The following is a 26,547-nucleotide window of genomic DNA, read 5'->3' on the forward strand; positions in this document are numbered from 1 at the left end:
CGCCCACTTTTTGATGGGGTTGTTTTTTTCTTGTAAATTTATTTGAGTTCTTTGTAGGTTCTGGATATTAGCCCTTTGTCAGATAAGTAGATTGCAAAAATTTTCTCCCATTCCGTAGGTTGCCTGTTCACTCTGATGGTAGTTTCTTTTGCTGTGCAGAAGCTCTTTAGTTTAATTAGATCGTGTTTGTCAATTTTGGCTTTTGTTGCCATTGCTTTTGGTGTTTTAAACATGAAGTCCTTGCCCATGCCTATGTCCTGAATGGTATTGCCTAGGTTTTCTTCTAGGGTTTTTATGGTTTTAGGTCTAACATTTAAGTCTCTAATCCACCTTGAATTAATTTTTGTGTAAGGTGTAAGGAAGGGATCCAGTTTCAGCTTTCTACTTATGGCTAGCCAGTTTTCCCAGCACCATTTATTAAATAGGGAATCCTTTCCCCATTTCTTGTTTTTGTCATGTTTGTCAAAGGTCAGATGGTTGTAGATGTGTGGTATTATTTCTGAGGGCTCTGTTCTGTTCCATTGGTCTATATCTTTGTTTTGGTAGCAGACCATGCTGTTTTGGTTACCGTAGCCTTGTAGTATAGTTTGAAATCAGGTAGCGTGATGCCTCCAGCTTTGTTCTTTTGACTTAGGATTGTCTTGGCAATGTGGGCTCTTTTTTGGTTCCATGTGAACTTTAGTTTTTTTGAATTCTGTGAAGAAAGTCATTGATAGCTTCATGGGGATGGCATTGAATCTATAAATTACCTTGGGCAGTAAGGCCATTTTCACCATATTGATTCTTCCTATCCATGAGCATGGAACGTTCTTCCATTTGTTTGTGTCCTCTTTTATTTCATTGAGCGTGGTTTGTAGTTCTCTTTGAAGAGGTCCTTCACATCCCTTGTAAGTTGAATTCCTAGGTATTTTATTCTCTTTGAAGCAATTGTGAATGGAAGTTCACTCATTATTTCGCTGTTTGTCTGTTATTGGTGTGTAAGAGTGCTTGTGATTTTTGCACATTGATTTTGTATCCTGAGACTTTGCCGAAGTTGCTTATCAGCTTAAGCAGATTTTGGGCTGAGACAATGGGGTTTTCTAAATATACAATCATGTCATCTGCAAACAGGGACAATTTGACTTCCTCTTTTCCTAATCGAATACCCTTTATTTCTTTCTCCTCCCTAATTGCCCTAGCCAGAACTTCCAACACTATGTTGAATAGGAGTGGTGAGAGAGGGCATCCCTGTCTTGTGCTGGTTTTCAAAGGGAATGCTTCCAGTTTTTGCCCATTCAGTATGATATTGGCTGTGAGTTTGTCATAAATAGCTCTTATTATTTTGAGATACATTCCATCGATACCGAATTTATTGAGAGTTTTTAGCATGAAGCGCTGTTGAATTTTGTCAAATCCCTTTTCTGCATCTGTTGAGATAATCATGTGGTTTTTGTCTTTGGTTCTGTTTTTATGATGGATTACGTTTATTGATTTGTGTATGTTGAACCAGCCTTGCATCCCAGAGATGAAGCCCACTTGATCGTGGTGGATAAGCTTTTTGATGTGCTGCTAGATTCAGTTTGCCCGTATTTTATGGAGGATTTTTGCATCGATGTTCATCAGGGATATTGGTCTAAAATTCTCTTTCTTTGTTGTGTCTCTGCCAGGCTTTGGTATCAGGATGATGTTGGCCTCATTAAATGAGCTTTGGAGGATTCCCTCTTTTTCTATTGATTGGAATAGTTTCAGAAGGAATGGTACCAGTTCCTCCTTATACCTCTGGTAGAATTCGGCTGTGAATCCATCTGGTCCTGGCCTTTTTTTGGTTGGTAGGCTATTAATTATTACCTCAATTTCAGAGCCTGCTATTGGTCTATTCACTGATTCAACTTCTTCCTTGTTTAGTCTTGGGAGAGTGTATGTGTCCAGGAATTTATCTATTTCTTCTAGGTTTTCGAGTTTATTTGCATAGAGGTGTTTATAGTATTCTCCGATGGTAGTTTGTATTTCTGTGGGGTCGCTGGTAATATCCCCTTCATCATTTTTTATTGCATCTATTTGATTCTTCTCTCTTTTCTTCTTTATTAGTCTTGCTAGCAGTCTATCAATTTTGTTGATCTTTTCAAAAAACCAGCTCCTGGATTCATTGATTTTTTTGAAGGGTTTTTTGTGTCTCTATCTCCTTCAGTTCTGCTCTGATACAAGCCTATGAGATAGATCTAATATTATCACCATTTTGAGGCACTGAGAACTCAAGTAGGTTGTCTGGAGTTACTTACCTAATTAATATGGCTGAACCAATGTTGAATTCCAACTGTCTGGCCTCAGAGCCTGCACTCTGAATCACTCTGCTGTACTCTAAGTACTATAAATGCTATAGCTATTCAGAAAAGAAAACAGCGGCTTCCTATTTTTATTAAAAAAGGCTTCCTGTTGGAAAGATGAGATCTGTACTGGGCCTTGCATTTCTATACATATTGTCCTACAAATGTGACCTGCTTTGCTGAGTTTGACCAGAGCAGGTCACATTTGTTGGACAATATGTATAGGAATACATAATTATACTCAAAACTTCCTGCCAATTCCCACTCCCTTACCCACGGCAAATTTCACTGGTCTGTGGCCATACCTTCTCTCAGAATTTGAAAGTAGCCAGAACCACAATGAATGGACTGGAGTTGGCGCATGATGTTAGACATATTTGCCATATTAGGAATTATTATCAATAGATTGGGAAGATCGGATATTGGTACAGATTGTGGAATTGTTGGTTGCTAGGAATGTAAAATCTATTTTTGTAAACAAAATGCAATCTTTCAAGCAAGGGAGTAGCGTTATCAGAACTTCGAGTTCCATTTTTTAAACGTTTAAATATTATTTAGCATAATTAATGAGTTTGGACTGTGTAATCCCAAAATAATTTAGATAATTGTTATTTTAGTGTCTTAATTCCTCCATTGAATTTTGAATGTGGTTATCTAGGAAGATTAAGACATAGAGTAATAGAATGGGTTTGACTGGTTTTATGTTTTGTTTTGCTTTGTTTTGTTTTTTCTGTTTTAATCCTTATTTTTCTGCATAGTAGCTTAGACTTTTTTCAGCCCAGTCGCCTTTTCTGATCTCTTGCTTTTGGTCATTTCAATCCTCAGATTCCCAATTATTATAGCTATTCTTATGAGACTAGGTAAGCAGTGGAGATAAAAACTCTTAAGTTATTGGTCGTAGTTAACCCACTGAAAAACATAGGAAGACATCTAGAGGTTGATTTGTTTTGTTTTTATATAGAAGTGTCAAACTGTAGTATGAGTAAACTGCTTTTCTAAGGCAAGGAATCTTACATGTTTTGGATTCTCTCCAAAAGAGGTTTGTTATCAGAAGTGCTGAAAGAATCTCATAACATTGATTCAGCTATAAATAGTTCTGGAGTATGGACTTTGAAATTACTATTAAAGGGAAGCTCTTGGGTAATTTTATGGCCCCATGAAAATAATCTGTAAGATTATTTTTAATGTAAAAATATGAGTTACCATATTAGCAATTATTTTACACAAAGCAGTAGTAACAACTAAAATTGTAGAATTATGTTTGTTCTCTCACAAGACTTTTGTGGTGTGCAGGGGATTTTGTTAATGAAATATGTAAAGTTTTTTAAAACTTAATGGGAGACATTTCACTCTAATGTTGGGGTTTAACATGCATATTTAGAATGTATTCCCAAACACTAACTTGCCATTTTAGAACAATGGGTGGTAGTAGTACTCTGATGGAAAATGTCCTCTAAGAACTATCGTAGAGGATACATTTGATGGACATTAGAAGTAAAAAGTCAAAACAGACTTTTGGAGGTTTTCATTTAGGATTTTCTGATATTAAATATTGCTGCCATCAGACCCGCATACCCTGGTTTCTAAGAGTCCCTACAATTGTAAATGCTAAAGCAAAATAAAGATAATTTAATTAGCTGCCTGCCTTCAGTTAGGTACAATATTTTCGTCTTCATTTTTCAGACAAAGTAACTGAAGACCCACTAAGATCTGCCTAAATTTGTACACCTGCTGAATGGCAGAAAAAAGTCAATAGGTCACACCTCCCACCTTCTGTTATAGCAGTAGCTCTAAACTTCAAGTTTCAGGATCCCTTTCCACTTCTAAAAATTATTTAGGTCTTCAAAGAGCTCCTGTTTATATGTAGTCTCTCTACCAATATTTCTATATTAGAAATTAAAACTGAGATATGCAAAACAATATTTATGTATTGATTCATTTTAAAATAATATTAAATAATAAAGAAATAATTATATTAATAAAATATAATAAATAGCAATAAATTATAAATAATAAATATTAAATAATAATTAAAAATTTTGTGTGGTTACATAAATAATTTTATTTTCTCAAAAATAGATAGTGAAAATAGAAGAGTGGCATTGTTTTACATGTTTGCAAATTTCTTTAATGCCTGGCTTTTCCTATCAGCTGTATTCTCATAACTGCTGAATTGTTATTCTGTTGTGATGTTACACATCATTTAGCCTCTAGAAAACTACTGTACAACTAACTGTATGAGCAAACAACAATTTAAAAAGACTAATAACATTTTAGTATTATTATAAAAATGGTTTTAATGGTTTTAACCTTGTGAACTCTCTGAAAGGATCTCAGGAATCCTTAGGGGTCCCTGTACCATGCTTGGGTAACCTTTGCATGATAGCATTTTTTTTTTTTAGTTTTTGCTGACAGAGTCTCACTTTGTTGCCCAGGCTAGAGTGCAGTGGCACAATCATGCAGTCATGGCTCGCTGCACTGCAGCCTCAACCTCCCGGACTAAAGTGATGCTCCCACATCAGCCCCTCCACCCTACCAAGTAGCTGGGACTACAGGCACATGCCACGAAACCAGCCTAAATTTATTTTTTAATTTTTGTGTAGAGACACGGTCTCTATGTTGTCCAGGCTGGTCTTGCACTTCTGGCCTCAAGCAGTCCTCCCGCCTCAGCCTCCCAAAGTGCTAGAATTACTGGCATGAGCCACCATCCCAGCCTGCATTGTAGCATTCTGTCACAGTTCTCTTCCTAGTGCTGTGGTCAGTTTGATGGGTTACGTTTTGTTTTGTTTTCTCTTCTTGACTATCCAGGTTTTTGTTTCTTTGAGACATTTGTTTTGTTTTTGTTACTATCTTACCATGACAGAGAGAGACTAGGATATTATAATTAACCAGAGAAGCCATAAAAAAGAGTCAGAAACCTTAGTTAGAATGACAGTGGCTATCAACTATTTTTCCCTTATCTATGACTCTAGCCTGAAATGGAATCTGCCTCTCTCTGACTCTTGAATTTCCCTTGAAGGGAAGGTAAGTAAAAGTTTATGAATATCTAAGATTTGGTTATGACTTCTTGATAGCCACCTTTGCCTGACCTTAAATCATTTGTTAGCTCATATCCTCTATCCAGATGAAGATAATCATATTTTTCTATTATATGCCCTAGTCTCAATAGTACATCTTTTGCCAAAGTTAAGAGATGTTTATCTCCCAAAGAGGGGGAGTTCTTTGACCAAATTCAAATCTAGTTTCTGCTCTTCTTTTTTTTTCATTTCCTGCTCCCAGAACCAGCTGCGAATGCTTATTCTAACCTTTGGGGATCCATTGTTTCAGGTCTACCCATCCTATCTGATAATTATTGACTTTAGTGTCTATGGGCAAATACCCCAGAGAGGGCAAGATGTTCTGGCCCATTGTTTTCATGATAGTGTGCAAGACTCTTAGGGTAAGAAATCAAAGATTAATTGTAATCTCAATTTGTGCCTAGGTAAAACACCAAAAATATTTTGAATATTCATTATGGCTCCTGAACCAAGCTACAGGCAAGATCAGATACTGATAAGCACTCTGATATAAGCTCTCTTTTCTGTATCAGTCAATTTGAGGCCTTATAGGCAAACACAGAGGAATAGAACACATTATTTATTCACATCAAAGATAAGAGCAATATATGCATCTGCTTTGATTTTGAGTATGGAGATCATGGAATATATCTGACCTTGTATGAACTTTTCAGATGAAACGTACTGAAAGGACTGTACTTTAACACCAAAAAAACAAAAGTTATAGTCTTCGATTTGGTTGTTGTATTTCTGAAAGCCATAAACTCTCAACCTGTAATTTTATAACAATGACTCACAGCTCAATTTCCTATTTTTCTTCAAGCAGTAGTATTCTGAGATTTCAAAGGGGAAATAGCTTTAAATACAAATATATAGCCTAACTTAATTTACTACAATAGTACACATAAGAAAATATACTAGTTTACTAATATCACATACATCAAAGATCATAAAAATTAGATTCACTGTTAAATGAATTGTGTTTCAGGCCACTGGGAAACGAGATCATAGACTTGCAATGTTGAAAACTCGTCGCTGCTACCTGGAGAAAAGGAGGGAGGAGGAACTGAAGCAATTTGATGAGAATACTAATTGGCTCCATCGTGTCGAAAAAGAAATGGGACACTTAGGTCAAAACGGTCATATTCCAAAGGTACAAATATCTCTGTATGTTCAGATTTAATTTGTAAGAACTGAGCTCCTAAAATGTGTTCTCTTTCTTATTGAGTGAATGTCTTTCATAAGACAACTATTATTGCCTCATAACTCTGAGATTTAATTTACTTTTAAATGTTATTTCTAAGTGATTGCATCCTTTTATAAGGTAGCTTTTAGGTTAAAATAAATAATTCTATTTCAAACTGTACTTGAGGATTCATTATGTAGGTAATTTGTTAGAAATGTTGATATTTTATGCAAAAATAGTTTAAATGAGGTCAACATTAAATGTGTTATGGTTAAAGTTGATTTGAAAGGGTGTGTATGTGTGTGTGTGTGTGTGTGTGTGTGTGTAACTGAAGATATTCCACCTTAGAATGGCAAAAGGTTTTATTTTTAAAGTGTAGTAATGGGTAATGACAGTATCATATTAGAATTATGTTCTGCTACAAAGTTGCAGTAATCTAACTTTAGTGCCTTAACTCCTGTGGGCTGTCTTTTGTTCTCTTAACAATAAGTCTTGGAAGTATGCAGTTCATTTCTAATGCAGTACCTTTAAAATGTCATTATCATGCTTGTCGTTTCATGATTGTAATATTACTGTTTCATATCTAGTCTCAAGTTTACACACCTAAGCCAGAAGAAGAGGAAAGAAAGGAGGGGGGGATGGCTATATAGGAGAGCAAAGATGTTTCCAAAAATTCCTAACAGACTAATGTGTTGGCTAGAAATATGTCACATGGCTATCTGTAGATAGAAGACATTCTGAAAAGATGACCTCCTTTTTTTTTTTTTTTTTTTTTGCATAATTACTCTGAACAGTATTGGAGCTCTCTCTCTTTTTTTTTAACTTTAAATTCTGAGATACATGTGCAGAATGTGCAGGTTTGTTACATAGGTACACATGTGCTGTGGTGGTTTGCTGCACCTATCAACTTGTCCTCTAGGTTTTAAGCCTGGCATGCATTAGGTATTTGTCCTAATGCTCTCCCTCCCCTTGTCCCCACCCCCGACAGCCTCCGGCATATGATATTCTCATCCCTGTGTCCATGTGTTCTCATTGTTCAACTCCCACTTATGAGTGAGAATGTGCAGTGTTTAGTTTTCTGTACCTGTGTTAGTTTGCTGAGAATAATGGTTTCCAGCTTCATTCATGTCCCTGCAAAGGACATGAACTCATTCGTTTTTATGGCTGCATAGTATTGCATGGTGTATATGTGCAATATACCTTTTCTTTATCCAGTCTATCATTGTTGGGTATTTGGGTTGGTTTCAAGTCTTTGCTATTGTAAATAGTACTGCAATAAACATATGTGTGCATGTGTCTTTATAGTAGAATGATTTATAATCTTTTGAGTATATACCCTGTAATGGGATTGGAGATCTCTTAATAAGAAAGAAGAAGAAAGTAAATATGGGCTAAGCAACTAGGAGCAACTGCTATGAAATAACTAATTTTCACCCAAATACTTAATAGTTTAATAAAAGAACAACTTCTTTTCAGTCTTTTTCTAAAAGGAAAAATATCTACAGTCTCTACTTTGGTGATGCTCTTCTGAAATTCTATAACTCTGTGTCAGCTAATTGATATGGAAACTTCTAAAATCTTTTAATTCCTAGAAGGGCACCAGACAGAAAATACAGGTGAAAGAAAATATAAAATATTTACCAACAAATGCCAGAGATCTTTAATGTTCAAAAGTACTAATTTTTTTATAATTCAAAGATATTAGTCAATGCATTATGACTGGGGAATGGATTCTCTGATGGGTTAGCAATGGCTGTAAATGATTATTCTTTTAACATGAAAGCTCAGACATGACTGGAGAGAAAAGACTAGCAGTAGTAGTTAATGATGACAGTTCAAAGTAGTGAAAGGAGCAAGCAGCAGATATCCTGTTTGCTAAGAAGGAAGCCAAAGACAGTAGTTCCTTAGTATGGATATTTATTGAGCCAACAATTTAATCTGCACCTCAGAATATCTTGATAAAAGCATACCAGTCAGTTAAGTAGATTAGGACATTAAATATTGTATACAGCACATTCTAGTAATATTTTGCAATAATGTAACTTAGTCTGTAAGGCACTTTAAAATATTCCCCACAAAAAGAATGTAAACACTGGAAAGAGGATAGATTTTGGAGTTGGAGTGTTTGGTAATTCTGGCATATAGTAGTTGTTTTGAATACCAACTCTAACACTAATTATATGACTTTGGACAGTGCGTTTAACATTAATGTCTTAATTTGTCATCTATAAATGTATTTAAGATATTATGAGCTTAAGTGGAGTGCTATATTCAAAGCCTAGCAACACTTAACAAATAATAATGGATGATAAATAATAGTTTAATACTATTCTAAGCTACAATAGCATAGACATCAATAGCTAAGCAAGTTGTACAAAGAATGAGTGTACACAGTTAACAAAAGAGTTAACTGCATCATATAATATAATTTAATATAATATATAATATAATTTCTCTTCCAGAACAGTGATTCTGACCTTTTTGGGGGTCATAGATGCCTTTGAGAATCTGTTCAAAGCTGTGTGGATTTTCTCCCAGATGGGAGATTGGGGAGGTCAAATTCATACAATTTTGCATATTTCCTAAGTCATTTGGGTTTCCTAAAACCCTTCCATTGACACAAGATTAAGAATATCTACTTCAGAAGGAAACTATAGCACATTTTTAAAAAATGTTGTATCCATCTTAAGATGATATAACGACTCAAAAGGAGTAAGCAAAAAAAGACAAGATTCATCAATAAACTATAATATGGTTAGCTAGGATCAGAGGATATAACTTCTGAAATTCCGTATAAAGCCATAGAGTCTCATCATAGAATGCAACAGGCTCTATCACAGTACCTGTAGGAATACTGAAATATGGTTATGTCGTTGATAAAATCGTTTCAAAGAAAACGACTGATAACCCTGGCCAAATGAGTGTTTCTCATTTAATGCACAAGAGTTGCTTCTCTTGGATTGGTAGCAGGTGTGGAATGTTGACAGTACTTTTCAATTTATTTCACTTATTATTTAATTGTTTATTTGGAGACTGTATATCTAAAGCAGTCATATTCTCAAGATCATCATTTTCTAAACTATATAAAACTCTTAAGTCTTTTGGTTAGTGTTAAACTTTGACCTCATTTAAAAATAACTACTTTCCTTAATTTGTTTGGTTACTTCGGGCTATGATATTCTCATAGATTATTTACCCCTTCGAGTCAGCAAAAATTTTCTCATGAAGAGTCTTGAAACAACTTTTTGTGTGTAGTAAAATATAACATAAAATTTACCATCTTAACAATGTGTAGATACACAGTTCAGTGGCATTAAGTATATTAAAAATTTTAAATATGTGTGTATATAAGTTTTAAATAATATTCCTAGAGTATTTTCACCTCTCAATATCCTAACTTAATTTACATTATGCTTGTATTATATGTTTGTCCATGTAATCAACATTCCAACTGCAGAAGTACTTAAGAACTTATGAAATATTAAGGGAGGCAAAAAAGTCATTTGTAGAAATTTACTAGTTTGCCTTTTCTATCCCACATTACCATAAGCTTCCAATTTTAAAAATGGTATGGTATTGTTTCTGATATCATTATTATTGCTATTTTGTGTTTGCTTTTTTGTCTACTTTTTAGTGTTTATGAAGTTAATCAATATTGTCTAGATTATTTTTAATAAATTAAAACTTTTTCAATATGGTCAAATTAATTTTTCTACCAATCTGTCATCTAGATTTCTCTTATGAAGAACTTTTGTATACCTGAATGTGAACCTGGAACTGATTTTTACATCTTTGTTTTTTATGCATTTTATCACAAATAACTTGAACAAATAAAATTAAAACCATTTTCATTGCCATCACCCAAATCTAACCCTCAATTCTTTTTTGTGCAGATATTTATAGCTGAAAAAATAGCTGAGAAAATTATCTAGTTATAAGCCATTATTTTTTATATAAGCAAATTGAGACATAGCTTTACGATAAAGGGACTTATCCAAGGTCAAACAACTCTGGACAAATACCCAGAACTTCTGACTTTGAAATTGCTGCTGTTTTCTCTATACTCTCCTGCATTATTTACTCTTCAATATTCTGAATCTGTCTACTTCTCTTTATACCCCTCTACTGCTATCCCTAATTCAGACTCCTGTGCCCCATTATACATTTGGTCTTTCTTCTCTGATTCATGTTCTACTGCAATTCATTCTCTCCACTGCAACCAAAGTGAGTTTTAAAAGGTAAAACTGATCATGTTGTTCTTCAATGCCTTCTCCCTAGAATAAATTCTCCATTGTGAGTTACCAGGCCTAGCATGATCTGGCACCTGAATACTTCTCAAGGTTTATATATCACCTTTCATTATACTCTATACTTTAGCCATTACTGGCCTATTTATAGTTCTCAAAATAAGCCGTGTTCTTCCAATCAGATTTAGTCATTAGTATGTCAAGAAAGACTCAAATTGTAAACTTGGTTTTCCAAAGTTAACAGGCTAGCCAAAGACCCATTATTGACTAATATAATTATACAATCAAGTCTTGTCTCTTTAAAAGACTGACTCAAGAAGATAAATGAATAAGATTATCAGAGGATGTGTATAAAGGAGGGATTTTTTTTCTTTATACTTTAAGTTTTAGGGTACATGAGCACAATGTGCAGGTTTGTTACATAGGTATACATGTGCCTGTTGGTTTGCTGCACCTATCAACTCATCATTTACATTAGGTATTTCTCCTAATGCTATAAGGAGAGGTTTTTTTTAAAGGAAAAAAGATGCAATGTGTGGCAAACATGTTCACACTATTATGATCATCCAATTTTCTAACTGTTAATAGAAGGAACTGAAGAGATCATCTGATCCAGCTCTTTAATTTTAGTCAAGTAAACTAATCTCCATAAAGAGCATATATTTGGCTTAAGATGACATTTGTTTCTAGGTTAAACCCATCTCTGAAATCACATGACTCTAGCCATATCATCCTGCCTCCAAAGATAAATTTTTTTCTAAAACATTTGATATATTTCTTGAAGTATAATGAATTACATAAATAACTCCTAACTTTAATATATCCAGACAAACAGGATGAGTGACATTGTTCTCTGTCATAGTCTCAATAACTGGCATTGGAAGTACTTTTTAAAAAGGAAAAAAATAACTTTGACATTTTAGAAAATTATTGGTCAACTGCACATTGGAAAGGAGTTTTATTAAAATTGATTTAATCTTAATATTCTTTAAAAGAATCTGAAGAATACTTTGCATTGTTTCCACTCACTAAAGCTAAGATGGATTATGGGAATTGTCCCTAGGAGGAAGTGTCCAGTTTCCAGGCATAGATCCTGCATATAGGGTTCCTGTCTTAGCCATTCAAAGTGTCCAAAGAATTTAAATTTTTTTCATTGTATTGACTGAAATTTTTCCAATAAAGTTTCTGAGAATATTTGATTATCACCATTTATACTTTGGTGTAATCCCTTCGCTGATATTTTCTGTAGATAAGGTTTAATAGGTTTAAGGAAAGACAAGTAACTTTAGGTAGTAGATTACAGGACACCTGGCCCTAGGCAGATGAGGCTTAGGAAAATGGAGCCTACAAAAAAACATTTTCACACTTTTGCTAGGACGAAGCTTGTATCAAGAGTGGGTCTCAAGTCTTTTCTCTTTAAAAGAAGAAAGATTCAAGAAGATAAAGAAGATTATCAGAGGACGTATATAAAGGACATTTTTCTTTTAAAGGAAAACAGATGGAATATTTGGCAAACATGTTCACACTATTATGATCATTTAATTTTCTAACTGGAAAGGACTGAAGAGATCATCTGATCCAGCTCTTAAAATTTAGTCCAGTAAACTGATCTCCATAAAGGCTGTATATTCAACTTAAGGTAGCATTTGTTTCAAGGCCTTATAAGCCCATCTCTAAAATCACATGACTCATAGGCCAGTGCTCTAACCATATCATCCAACCAAAGGTGATATCAACCATATGATCTTTTGTTTCATGCAAAAAAAAGAAATTTTTATTGCACACAACTCAAAACTTAGTACACTGGGGCTTTAACACTGAACTAACCTGACTCAATGCCTGTGCTGATGGTAAACTGTATGTTCTGGTATGAACAGAGAAATTATAAATAAATGAATACATCAGTGAAATTGTTACTGATCAATGCAGTCAATGCTATGACAATATCAAGGGGTGGAGAGTGTCTATCCAAATACAATGCTCAAGGAAAGCCTTTCTGAGGAAGTGACATTTAAGCACAAACTGGTCATATTTATGTATTTTTACAACATCATGAACAAGTTGGATAGACCAAGAAACTGTCATCACAGTAAAATTTCTTCTAAATTCCTAACACTCAGTTTCTGACGAAACATGAAAACTTATCTTGCTTGTAAATTATAGACCACCTTTTCCAGAACTCTTATTTTTCAAATTATTTCTAAACATATCATTTAATATCTAAAAAGAATTAAAACTATTGGCAACAATATAAAATAAGTGTTATTAAACTGATTTAATTTTAATATTCTTAGAGTAATCTGAAGTACATTTTATATTGTTTGTCCTAGGAACTCAAGAAAGATCTTCATTGTCACCATTTGCACCTCCAGAACAAAGATTTGAAAGCACAGATTAGACATATGATGGATCTAGCTTGTCTTCAGGAACAGCAACACAGGCAGACTGAGGCGTGAGTACATACATCTACCTATTTTCCGATTTTAACACTATATCTGAAGCACAGAAGTTCAATTTTCCACTGCCAGAAAATTGAGTTTTATGTGTTACAGGATACATTATTTTTAAGTGTCTGCCTGAACCAGAAAACATTAAGAGAGTTCTTTCCTTCCAACAAACTTTTTACATTGCTTTATAAATTTGAAAGTGTTTTTCTTTAAAAGTACGTTACTTTTACTTAATATATGCTATGGAATACAAAATTTCATAAGTACCTACACATTGAAAAGAAATCTGCCTTCTACCTCTATCTTCTAGCCATCCATGTCTCCTCTTAGAAGCAAGGGCTGTTAACATCACTTGAATTTTTAAGTAGGCAATTGTTAATTATTCATAATTTCAGAATTTTTTGCTGTCATTACAGTGAAGTTGCTAAATATCAGGTGTCCTGATTTTTATGGGATGCTATAAGAGACCTTTTATGTTCTCTCTTCTAGCTCAGTAGTAACATTAGTCATTTATTTTTAAAACATAATAGTAAAAAAGAAAAAGTATGGCTTAATCTTTTTTTGTCACATTGGATACATCAGTCAACTCCTTAGGCATCACTTTGATGTTCCATGCAAATGAGAAATTTATTTCTCTAACTGCTTTCTGCTACTCTAAGAATCAATTCATGTTCTACTAGTATGTTCAAATAACTGATAATTAATTATCTTGATTTAGAGGAAATCATGTTAGTAGACCTTTTTTTAAAAAAGAAAAATGAAAAACTTCAGGGAGTTATTCTTATGTGGCTGGAAGCTCAAACTAATCTCTTTATACTTTCTGTGTCTATTCCTAGAGCAGATATTGAATATTCATTTGCTAACACTCAAACCACTTACAAGAGCTGAAGTCGTCAAGAAACATTAATTTCTTTTAACCATACTACATTTGCTATATCAGACCCTGGATGAATACACTATCTTAAGATAAACATTAACCTTAAAATGGGGGAAAAAAGACTAACTCAATAATTTAGAAAATTGGTGAACCACAGCATCACAGAGGCAATGTGGCATAGAAGAAAGAGGATGAGTTTTGGAATCAATCTTGAATTACAGCTTTTATGAGCAATATAACCTTATGCTGATTATTTAGCTTTGCTAAGCCATGGTTTTCTTATATAAAAATAGATTATAATACATTTCATATAAAGGTTATGAATAGATTATAATACATTTCATATAAAGTTTTTGAAAAGATTAAACATGAAAGTAAATAACATGATATAATTCCTGTGTTATAGGTCCCTAGGACTACTTTCAGGTTCAGTGATTCATTAGGGAGACTCACAAGACTCATCATATAGTTTTATTATTAGTTGTGCTTTATTTCAGCAAGAGGCTACAAAGCAAAATCGGCAAAGGGAAAAGGTACAGGGGGCAAAGTCTGCAGGAACCCTGACACAAAGTTTCAAGAGTCTTCCTCCAGTGGAATCACACAGAATGTGTACAATTCCTCCAGCAAAAAGTTGTGGCAGCACATGTGAAATGTTGTCTGCTTTGGAAGCTCTTTTGAGTTCCGTGCCCCAGGTTTTTATTGGAAGCTAGTTGCATAGGCACTTTCTGCCAGGATGTATCAAGATTCCAGACTTTTCAAAAGGAGAGAAGGTGTTTTAGCATAAACCACATTGTTTGTGCAAACAGTTTAAGCACAGTGAGCCACTCTTGTCATATGAGTTCTGGAAATGCTGGGAACCCTCCTAAAATCCGTATTTTAAAATACCAGCCAGGTGTCAACCTTATAACCAAGCCTTTCTTAGCAGTGTCAGGCCTACTATGATAACTTTCCTGCACAGTACCTGATTAGTGTAGATGCTAAATAAGTAATTGTTTAATTGCCTTTGATTAATAACTTCTTCTTGTACTTGTTACCTACTTAATTGCAGTACCCTCCAGCAACCCCCACCAAAAGGAAAAAGGTCACAATTTTTTGTGCTGCTATTGAAATATTTAAGACTCACTCATAGGTTAAAAGGTGCTATTTCCTTGTGTATGAAAATTAATGCCTGATTAGTCTTTTCCCACTACCCTATCCATAATTCTACTGGTTCTCTTCTCCTCGATGTTATGAGACGACTGGAACATCATCTTGATGGACTCAGGATTCCAGGACTGAATCACTTCAGGATCATTCATGTTAGACATCTTCCTTTATAGAAAAGTTGGGAACCACTGATTGAGTGTATAAATTTATAACTGTTTAGCTGTGACATTTCTCAGTGACCACTTACATAGAAGTCTGATACACAAAAAATTACATTCAGTGCTGCTCTAATTGTTACTAATAAGGAAGATTTTGAGTTAGAGCCATGAATCCAGTGCCCTAACGATTATTTGTACTCCCCATCCTTATCCACAACTTTTCTCCTTAAAATCCCTTTAAGTGCCATTCCAAAAGCCATTCTTTAGGTCATTTAACTTAAAGGAGAGGTAGGTTTTGTTCTTTTGTTATATGTTTGTGTGTGTGTGTGTGTTATAATATTGTATACTTAAAATATATCTCATCATTTCACATAGTACATTAATTTTTCATTTCAATTTTATGATAATTAGTAGCAGTAACAACATCTGTGGTTTGGAAATCACATTATGTTTTGCAAAAAGCTTTTATGTACATTTAATTCATTTAGCCAGGCACAGTGGCTTATCCCTGTAATCCCAGCACTTTGGGAGGTGGAGGCAAGAAGATCTCTTGAGGCTAGGTGTTTGAGACCAACCTGGGCAACATAACAAGACCCCATCTCTACCAAAAAAATTAAAAAGTTAATGTAGTGGCTCACATCTGTGTTCCCAGCTACTCGGGAGCCTGAGGCGGGAGGATCAAGTGAGCCCAGGAGATTGAGGCTGCAATGAGATGATCATGCCACTGCACTCCAGCCTGGGCCACAGAGTGAGACCCTGTCTCTAAAAAATAAGTAAATAAATATACTTAATTCATTTAGTCCTCAAAGCAATCTCCTGTTGTAAGTAGTGGCTATTTATCTGTCCCTCACATTACAGAGGAAAAACTTCAGTTTTTGCCTTGTCCAAGGTCATATGGAAGCAAGTGAAGACAATCTGAGACTAGAACTTAGTTCATACATGGGAAATTATTTTAATGATATGCTAATACTTTGGGTGTTACATAAAAGAACTAAAATAATGTATTTAAGATAGAACATTTATCTCTCCTTTCTTCTCGTCTTCTGTATATAGAGTATTGAATGCTTTACTTCCAACCCTAAGAAAACAATATTGCACATTAAAAGATGCTGGCCTGTCAAATGCTGCTTTTGAGTCTGACTTCAAAGAGATCGAACATTTGGTGGAGAGGAAAAAAGTGGTAGTTTGGGCTGACCAAACTGCTGAACAACCAAAGCAAAATGATCCACCAGGGATTTCTGTTCTTATGACCTTTCCACAACTTGGACCAGTTCAGCCTATTCCTTGTTGTAAGTATAACTTTCGTTTTAAGTAAATAGTAACATTATTTCTAAAGATAACCTTTGTATATCAATCTATAGAACAGTTAATTTTTAATAGATTTGGCTATTTTATTAAAATTAATTGGGACCAGGCGCGGTGGCTCACGCCTGTAATCCCAGCACTTTGGGAGGCCGAGGCGGGCAGATCATAAGGTCAGGAGATCGACACCATCCTGGCTAACACAGTGAAACCCCGTCTCTAGTAAAAATAAAAAAAATTAGCCGGGCATGGTGGTGAGCACCTGTAGTCCCAGCAACTCAGGAGGCTGAGGCAGGAGAATGGCATGAACCTGGGAGGTGGAGCTCGCAGTGAGCCGAGATGGCGCCACTGCACTCCAGCCTGGGCGAGAGTGCGAGACTCCATCTCAAAAAAATAAAAAAAACTTAATGGGAAAATTACCTTTATAGTCATTTCAATTCACCAGTATCGTCCAAAGATCTAGAACAAGTATGCATTGATGTTCTAATTTTACCCTCTTTTTTTTGTTTTTTTTTTTTTTTTTTGGAGACAGGGTCTCACCCTGTTGCCCAGGCTGGAGTGCAGTGGTGCAATCAAAGCTTGCTGCAGCCTCCACTTCCTGGGCTCTAGCAATCCTCCCACTTCAGCCCCAGGAGTAGCCAGGACTTACAGGCATGCACCACCACCCCTGGCTTTTTTTTTTTTTTTTTTTTTTTTTTTTTTTTCCTGTGGAAACAAAGTATCACTATGTTACCCAGGCTGACCTCAAACTCCTGGACTCAAGCAGTTCTCTCCCTTGGCCTCCCAAATTGCTGAGATTATAGGCATGAGCGACTATGCCTGACCCGTTTTACCTATTTTTGATGGAATAATTTTGCTTCCTATCCTTCCTTAAAATGTAACCTCTCTTAAGGGCAGGAAATTATAATTAATCATATCGTATTCTATAATAATAATCTGTTCTTAAGATCAACTAACAATGTAGAGTTTACTATTTTTCTATTGATAAATCACTTGATATTTCTCTTTCATAAAAGTATGTATGAGACATTTTAATTGCAAAGCTAACATATAATCTTAGTTAAGAAAAAAATTCAGACAATGTAGAATATAAGAAGCAGAGTGCCATCTTCAACTCTTCTCAGAACCTCAATTTTATGCCCTATCTCAGAGATTAAATGCTGTTAAATATTTATTTTTGCAGTATGTGTATAATACAAATGTATTTGTATTACATAAAGCTTTTTGATAAGTTTCACATGAATGCTAGCACATTACACATAGTGGTCTGCAACTTTTTTGTCTAGTTTATTATGTTTGTTGGTTTTATTTGTTTATTATGAACATTTTTAGGGTACATACATGAAGAATCTACCTCATTTTTGTATTGTTTTTGAGAATCCAGAGAATAGACATACCATAATTTAATTAACCATTTTCTGTTAGTGAACAGTACATCAGAGAACATATCTGTATATTCCCATTTGTGCGTGCATAGCAGAATCCTAGAAGCTGATTTGCCAGGGTAAAGGACATATCTTTTTTTTTTAATGCATCATTTTAAACTGCTTTTTATAATTTTTTTCTATGCTTAGTACACATGGGAGTACCTGTTTAATCTTCACCTAATCCAAAAGTAGTAACAACAGCAATAATAATAATGCATAGTCTTTTTTTTTTTTTTTTTTTTTTCTGAGATGGAGTCTTGCTCTGTCACCCAGGCTGGAGTGCAGTGGCACAATCTCTGCTCACTGCAAGCTCCATCTCCCGGGTTCACGCGATTCTCCTGCCTCAGCCTCCCAAGTAGCTGGGACTACAGGAGCCCGCCACCACACCCGGCTAATTTTTTGTATATTTAGTAGAGACGGGGTTTCACCGTGTTAGCCAGGATGGTCTCAATCTCCTGACCTCGTGATCCACCCGCCTCGGCCTCCCAAAGTGCTGGAATTACAGGTGTGAGCCACCGCACCCAGCCGCATAGTCTTTTAAAATTTGTACCTCTCAGATTATTGACAAGGCCAATTCATCCCCTGTGAGGTATCCTTTGCTCATTCGCACTAGTGAAAATTTTTGTTTATTTGTTATGGGTTTGAGGGGCTTTTTGTTTGCTTAGTCTTTTGCTTGGCACTTCATATCTAATAACTCTTTGTTCATTTGGTGCTTTTTACATGTATACATATATGTTAAGCAATAATTGATCAATTTATTGGACTTTTAACTTTTATATAGTCAAATCTGCCTATATTTTCCATTATGGGGAATTTTCTTGAGATCTGGTGTTTGTTAGCCCCTCACTCCCAACTAGAGTTCATTTTTCTTATGTGAGCTAAATGTGTGCTGGGACACATTTGAGCCAAATGTCCCAGCACACATTTAGCTCACCTAAGACAAATAGACAAATAGTTGGGAATGAAGGGCTAATATGTAAGACCTTATTCACAGAGAATAATAATCTGTTGAAGTCAGATTTTATGTTAAGTGTTGCACCTGTGAATACAATCTGACTTCTGGCTTATTGAAATATTTTCCCAGTCTTTGGCTTTTAATAGTTTTATTATATTATGCCTAGTTGACTTTATTTTTACTTCTCTTAAGTGGGTTGATGACTTTCTGAATTTATTTCTGCATTATCTTTCATTTGTTTTGGAAAGTTCTTAACCATTATCTCCTCACCTATTGCTTTTGTCACTTTTGCTCTCTCCTCTACTTTTGTGACTCCAATTATATTGCATGGCACTTTCTCATTGTATTGTATATGCCTTTTACTCTTTTGCTTTTAATGTGTTTTTCTCTCTCTGGATAATTTTGTTTCTCACATTCTGCAGTTTACTTTCTTTTTTCAGCTTTATCAAATGATCCTTAAATCCATAAAATTTTTAATTTCAGTCACTACATTCCAATTCTGGAATTTCCATTTCATTCTTTTTTATAGTTTCATATCTTTGCAAAAATTGTTATTAAGTACAAAGGTTATAATTACAGTCAGCCATCCATATCCATGGGTTCTGCATCCATGGATTCAACCAAGTGATCAAAAAAAAAAAAATGGATGGTTTCATCTGTACTGAACATATAGACTTTTTTTGGTCATTATTCCCTAAACAGTGCATCATAACTATTTACATAGTATATATATAGTATTAGATATTATAAGTAATCTAGAGATTATTAAAGCATATGGTAGGATTGTATAGGTTGTGTGCAAATGCTGTATTATTTTTTATGTAAAGAATGTGAGCATCCATGAATTCTAGAATGATCATGCAACCTATCCCTCACAGATACTGAGAGACAACTATAATTTAAAGTCTGTGTCTAAGAATTCCAAAGTGTAACCACTGGGTCTGTTTAGACTGATTTTCTTGCATGTGGTCTTAATTCCTCATATGCACGCAAATTTTTTGTGTGCCAGTCAGGTATTTGCAAAATTGTTTGCAGAATATTTTGATGCATCTGATCACAATATTAAAAATCTCAGAGAATATTTACAATTCCTTCTTTCAGACTCCAGGTAGCATTAGCAATTCAAAATCACCTGAGTCCTATTTCAGAGACTGAGATAATTTGATACTAAACTGTAGTTTCCTGAGGGCCTGCCTATTTCTGATTTGCCCTCTGCAGTATAGCTGTTCAGAGTCCCAACTCAAAGCAAGGAAGATTTACAAAGATCCTAATTTCCAATTCCAGCACCCTATTCCCACAAAGTTCTTAACACTGTTGCTATGTTTTTCTGCCAGCTCTTCCAGCATAAGCAAACAACCTCAAGGGGAAATTAGCTGAAATTGCAGAAGTTACTTTCCTGAGCCTCCAACTTCCTCCTGATACTCACCTATAGTTTTTCACCATCTTATTAATAATCCAGTGCCTTCAAACAGATGTTTTTTATCTTTTGTCCAGACTTTTGGTTGCTTTCAAAAGAAAGGTTGGTCGGAATTATCTCCATCTTTATTATTAGCAGAAGTTCCCTATATTATACCTTTACATTAAGATAATAGGGAAAGTTGGATAGATTATCTCAAAACATATATATTGTATGTACACATATATATTCTTTTTCATTTAATAAAGCATGTGACCTGACCTAGTTGCGATCTCTGGAGAGCAAAACTTAAGTTTTTTTCAGATTCTCTTATACCTTTTGGGCGTAATTCTTTTTTTATAATGTACTCAAGATGTTAGAAAGGAAATAGGATTTTAACACCAAGATCGAGAAATACTGACCACCTGCTATATGATGCTCATTATTCCTTATTTAAAAATCTGTATTTCACATACAGTATAATTGCATAGACTATACTTGTCAACAATAAAATAAAAGAATTTACTTGACTCTTAATTCCTTCTCATAGTATTTTTGAAGGAAAGACTTGAAGCCATGTTACATTTTATAATTACGTATTTTCTCTTGAAAACATATTAGAAGGTGGGTTTTGTTTTTATAAAGTTTTGTTCTTGGCTTGTTACTTTACTATTTCATTCAAATTATTTTAGAGATGAACTATTTATTTATTATGTATTTTCCATTTCATGAATTATGTGTGTTGTATACATGATGAATAGTGTCAAGGGGGAACAATAGGAACGGTGTTTATAAGTGAGTTCAAGTGCCTTAGGGACCTTTAAAAGTATTTACTAGATTAACTATATTCTTTTTACTTAAATACACACACATGCAGTGCTTTTAAGAATCTGGGGCAGGCACAGTGGCTTATACCTGCAATCCCAGTATTTTGGGAGACTGAGGCAGGCTGATTGCTTGAGCCAGGAGTTCAAGACCAGCCTGAGCAACATGGCGAAACCCTGTCTCTACAAAAAATGCAAAACTTAGCCAGGCATGGTGGCCCATGCCTGTAATCCTAGCTACTTGGGAGGCTGAACTAGGAGGTTCACTTGAGCTTGGGAAGTTGAGGCTGCAGTAAGCTGAGATTGCACCATGGCACTCCAGCCTAAGCAACAAAGCAAGACTCTGTCTCAAAAAAAAAAAAAAAAAATCTGATGAGATTAACTATAATGAATGTAGGCTATACTCTATTGTTGGGCATTTGGGTTGTTTAATAAATTTTCACTATTATTGCAAGGAATTTTTTAGTAAGCGAATATGTATATTTATCTTTGTACTCATATCTGATTATCCCTACAATAAATTCTTTAGAAGTAAAATTTCTGGCTCAAGATAAATTATGCAAACATTATGCAAAATTTGCAATATATATTGTCAAGTAACTCCCCTCCTTTAGGTGATTTTAACCCCCATCCAGCAGTATAAATGAATGAGCTTTTTTTTGTTTTAGCCTCACCAGCTTTTGGTGTTAAAATATTTTTAATTTCTGCTTTTAGTAAATCAATTACAAACATGTATATAAGCACAAAGAATACTATCAGTACCATATGTCCAACACACCTAACTTTAAAACTTATCAGCTCATGTCTAATCTTGAAAACCCATCTGCTTTCCTCCATCCCAGCTCTTACACTAGATTATTTTAAAGTAGATCTCAGACGGCACATCATTTCTTCCATTTACATCAAGTATGTATAAAAGAAAAATGTCATCAAATATCTAATGTGTCCAAATTTCCCCCATTGTCTCATAAATTGTTTCTATGATTTGTTTGAATTAAGATCCAAACAAGGTTCAGGCCTCTGCAGTCTTTTTTAATCTTGGACACTCTCTCCCACTTCTGTCTTTGCTAATTTTTAGGTTGGGGCAGAAGTAATTGTGGTTTTCATCATTGAAAGTAATGGCAATGCTTCTTGATACTTTGCCAATAGTCATAAATACTATCTTTTTTCCATTTTCATTACTAATATAGTTGAGTGTGTTTTTTTTAATTGAAGACTCTTTTTTCTGTGAATTGCCCAGCCATCCTTTGTACATTTTTCTGATATAGTCATCTTTTTCAACAATGGTTACTTTTTTACAAGATCTTAAATGTGGGTTTTTTTTTTTTTATTCATTCAACAGTGTTTAACTTATAGCAGTATTTCAGGCACTTGTCTGATGATAGGGATCAAAGTATGAAACAAACTCCACCACCCTCAAGGAGCTCACTTCTAGTAGAGAAAGACAATAATATAGTAAATAAATTAAACAGAATGCTAGAAGGTACTACATGCTATGAGAAAGAAATAAAGGGAGTTCAGGAGTGTGGCCAGGGAGGAGAGAGATTGCTATTTTCAATAGCATGGTCAGGGAGGATCTCACTGATTAAACTTGAAGGAGTTCACAGGATTAGCTGTATGAATATCTGAGAGAAGAAACTTTTTTAGGTAGAGGGACACAATCACAGTGCAAAATCTCTAACATAGGAATTTGCCTGACATATTCAAAGGCTGATGAGGATACATAACTGGTACAAAGAAAAAGAGAATGAAAGTAGTGAGGAGATCAGAGAGATAAAGGGAAGGAATGCAGATCACATAGGGCCTCCTAGGTTACTATAAAGGACTTAATTAGTCTTTTACTCTGAATAAAACAAGGAGCCATGACATGGTCTGAGCAGAAATGTAACATATCTCAATTGTGGTCTTAAATAATCTCTCTGACTGCTGTGGGGAGAATAGATTATACTATGGCAAGGGCTGAAACATGAGGAGGCTACTAGAATAACCCAAGCAAAAAATGGTGATGATTCAGACCAGGATAATAGCAACAGAGCTGGTGAGAAGTGGTCAGATTCTAAAATGTTTTGAAGGTAGAGCCAGCAAGATTTCGAAGAAAATTAGATTTGGAATAGGAGAGAAAGAAATACCTAAGATTGAATCTAAAATTTTTGAACTTAGCATCTAAAAGAATTGAGTCACCTTCAGAGAGATAAGGAAGACTTCAGATGGAGTAGGTATACAGGGTGGAGGTTGTAGAAAATTAGGAGTTCTGTTCTAGGCATGTTAAATTTGTCTAAGATACATCCAAGTGGAGACCTCATGTAGGCAGTTAAGAATCTGAAGTTCAAGAGAGAAGTCTAAGCTAAAATATAAATTTTTGAGAGTTGTTAACATTTAGATGATATTTAAAGCCATAGGACAGGATGAAATCACTAAGGGATATTGACTTTTTTCCTGTAATATACATAGTATAACTATACCCTTCAAGTTTTACCACTTATTCTTGCTTTTGTTTGAGGTTTCCTTTTTAATGCTGAAAGTTAAAACATTTATGTATTAAAATAGCTTTTTTCTCTCTCTCAATGCCTCCGGGATCTTTCCTCAAAAGGCCTTTCCATTCATAAGTTTTTAAATTTTCCTTTCCACTTTCTCCTAATTTGTGTTGATGTTAAATGATAGGCAAGAATCTAAATTTATTTTTTCCAAGGAGACTAACATTCTTATATAGATATATTGGCAATGCATCCTTACAGCAACTGTGTTTTTTGTACAATAAGTAGTCATATATAATTCTGTTTACTCGATTTCTACTCTATTGTTTCGCCTGTTTGTCTGTCTTAGGGCCAGTAGCTATTATTTTAATATGTATACTTCAGAGTATTTTTTTATACAGTATGCTAGCCCTTCTTCATTATTCTTTGTCTGAAAAATATTCTTTGCTTTGTCTAGGAAATGAATATCAGAATAATTTCCAGTTTCAAGGAAATGAAATGTTTTTAATTCATAAATTGACTTCATATATTTCCAATATCAAATCTTCTTACTCTAGAATAGTTTGTCTCTCTATATTCATATCTTTTTGTATGTTCCTCAGCAAAGTTTCAGAGTTTTCTTCATAAGTGTTTTATAAATTTGAAGAGATTGTTAGATACAATATTTTGTATTTTTGTGACATAGACTACTTGTTACTTTTCTTAAATTAATAAGCCTAAATTCTTATGCAGGAAGAAGCTAATTTTGTACATTTTATGAATTTTAATTATTTTCTAATAACTGGACTTGATTTTTGGATAGATATTTATTTGACTTGAAATCTTTACCTCCAAACAAGTGTATTGACTAAGAGTAAAATATGTACCTATTTTGGGGTCTGGAAAACAGATAGCACACTCACTGAGTGTAGTGCAAGACGGGGGTGCTGACAGCACGATTTATTTATGGAACTGATAAAATTTCTGACATTAAATGAAAAGTCAAGATTTCCTCATTATCCATCTGGAAACTCACATTTGGTAATATTTCTGTCTGTAACCTTTCCTTTTTTAAAATTTTGCACCCAATGTCGGTGATTTTATCTTAAAGTACAATAAAAGATACTAGGAGAACCAGTCTCTTATATACTACCGATATTCTCATTGAATATAGAGTTCACACATAAGCTTAAGTTTCCCCTAAAATTACTTGAATCCAAGGAAATTTCATTTGAACAGGAAATCTCTATACTAATTTCTCATATAACAAGTATAAAGCAGAAAATGTTAATAAACCAAATCTTCCATATTTTTTCCATTTGGCAACAAAATTTAATCATGAAACAATGGAAATCATGCTTGTAGACCTAAATACGTTTTGTTTGACTCATTGTCCCCATGTACATAAGACAGTATTTAGTTATTCATCTATAGCTGCAAATATTACTGTGAACTAAAACGTTCTTTGTATTGTCCCTTTTCCATCTTTGGTAAGTATAAATACTGGGAAAATGAGACTGAGAGAGAAACATGGTATCTGCTATTTCCCACAGAGAAATATCAAAAGGTTACAGGTTGATTTATTATTCAAACTGCTGGATTAATTTAAAGGACTATAATAGTTCTCTATGTATTAGGATAATAGTTCCCTACATATTAGGGAACTAATACGTAGGGAAGTAGGGAACTATTATACATCCCTAACCATGATAATGTCTCGTAAGTGTATTATAAAATGTTTATTAGTTTGATTAATTTAGTGGTACCTTATCTTATATTAGTTTGGTTAATTTAATGGTACTTTATCTTAGAAGTTTACATATCTTATAAATAGTAAAAATTCATTTACCTGTATCATTTGCAACTATGAATTCCATGAGTCATAAGGCTGTTAAAAAGAATCCAGATTTATGATGACTACACTAATTGTATCAATCGTTTGTAGCCTAGAAGTGTTTATTGAAATGCATACATTAATATTTGATTTCACTTTAGAACTTTGCCAACTAATTTTGATTTAGCATAGTTTCCCAGAATTTCTCCTCACGTACATATTAACAGGAGTGCTTGCTTGCAAAAGAAGAATCCTTGCCATCGTTTTGTACCAAACCTCAATTAGATCTAATCGCATTCATCAATGTCTCCCTGTCATGAACCCTACTTTGCAGGCTATGACTCATGTTTGCTAAATACTGCAATCTTCCTTTACAATAACATACAGCTCCGTAAATCTTTTAACGTTTGCAGTCTTAAACTTTTGATAAATTAGTTCCTCTGGGTAAAATCATTCAGAACACATGATATGGCACATCAAAAGATGACCCCAAAAGTCCTGCCCATTTTTAAGAGAGGGATTTTTAGCGCATTAGTGATAAATTATCTAGCCTCTTTATTTTATGTAAAGGAACCATCTGTGAAGTATTTCAAAAACCTGCAAAATAAATGTAAAACCCCCTCTACTTAAGAAACCACATGAATTGCCATTTAGTAGTTGTGTTTTAGAGATTTACTTAAAACAAAGACAGAAAAAAGATGTTTCTTAATGTATCTTAAAATATTTTTAGAAAAATTGCCATAAGAAAGGAATAATGTAGTGACATCTAAACTAGTTTTAATTTCTCTTGTCTCTCCACTGCAGTCTACACTTCACATTGCCAACAAAGTGATCTTCCTAATAAAGTGTAGACCTCTCAGAAGGGTCTTCAAAGGCTTTCCAAGTCCAGTGTCAAGCTATAGGCATACTTTGGTCCAGCACCTGGTATGCCAACCT

The 26,547-nt window shown here is 34.4% G+C and overlaps 1 protein-coding gene across 4 annotated transcripts in view; it reads left to right on the top strand.

The window, feature by feature from the left end:
• Positions 1-26,547, top strand: part of LOC105471467 (kinesin family member 18A) — an 85,036-nt gene that overhangs the window by 34,753 nt on the left and 23,736 nt on the right. For all 4 annotated transcript variants that reach the window (XM_011723947.3, XM_011723948.3, XM_071074939.1 and 1 more), the window contains exons 11-13: positions 6,348-6,512; positions 13,123-13,244; positions 16,474-16,709. In XM_011723947.3, coding sequence (XP_011722249.2) covers positions 6,348-6,512; positions 13,123-13,244; positions 16,474-16,709 — 523 coding nt within the window. The remainder of the gene's footprint in view (positions 1-6,347; positions 6,513-13,122; positions 13,245-16,473; positions 16,710-26,547) is intronic.

The sequence above is a fragment of the Macaca nemestrina genome, chromosome 12, assembly GCF_043159975.1.
Source record: "Macaca nemestrina isolate mMacNem1 chromosome 12, mMacNem.hap1, whole genome shotgun sequence".
NCBI lineage: Eukaryota > Metazoa > Chordata > Mammalia > Primates > Cercopithecidae > Macaca > Macaca nemestrina.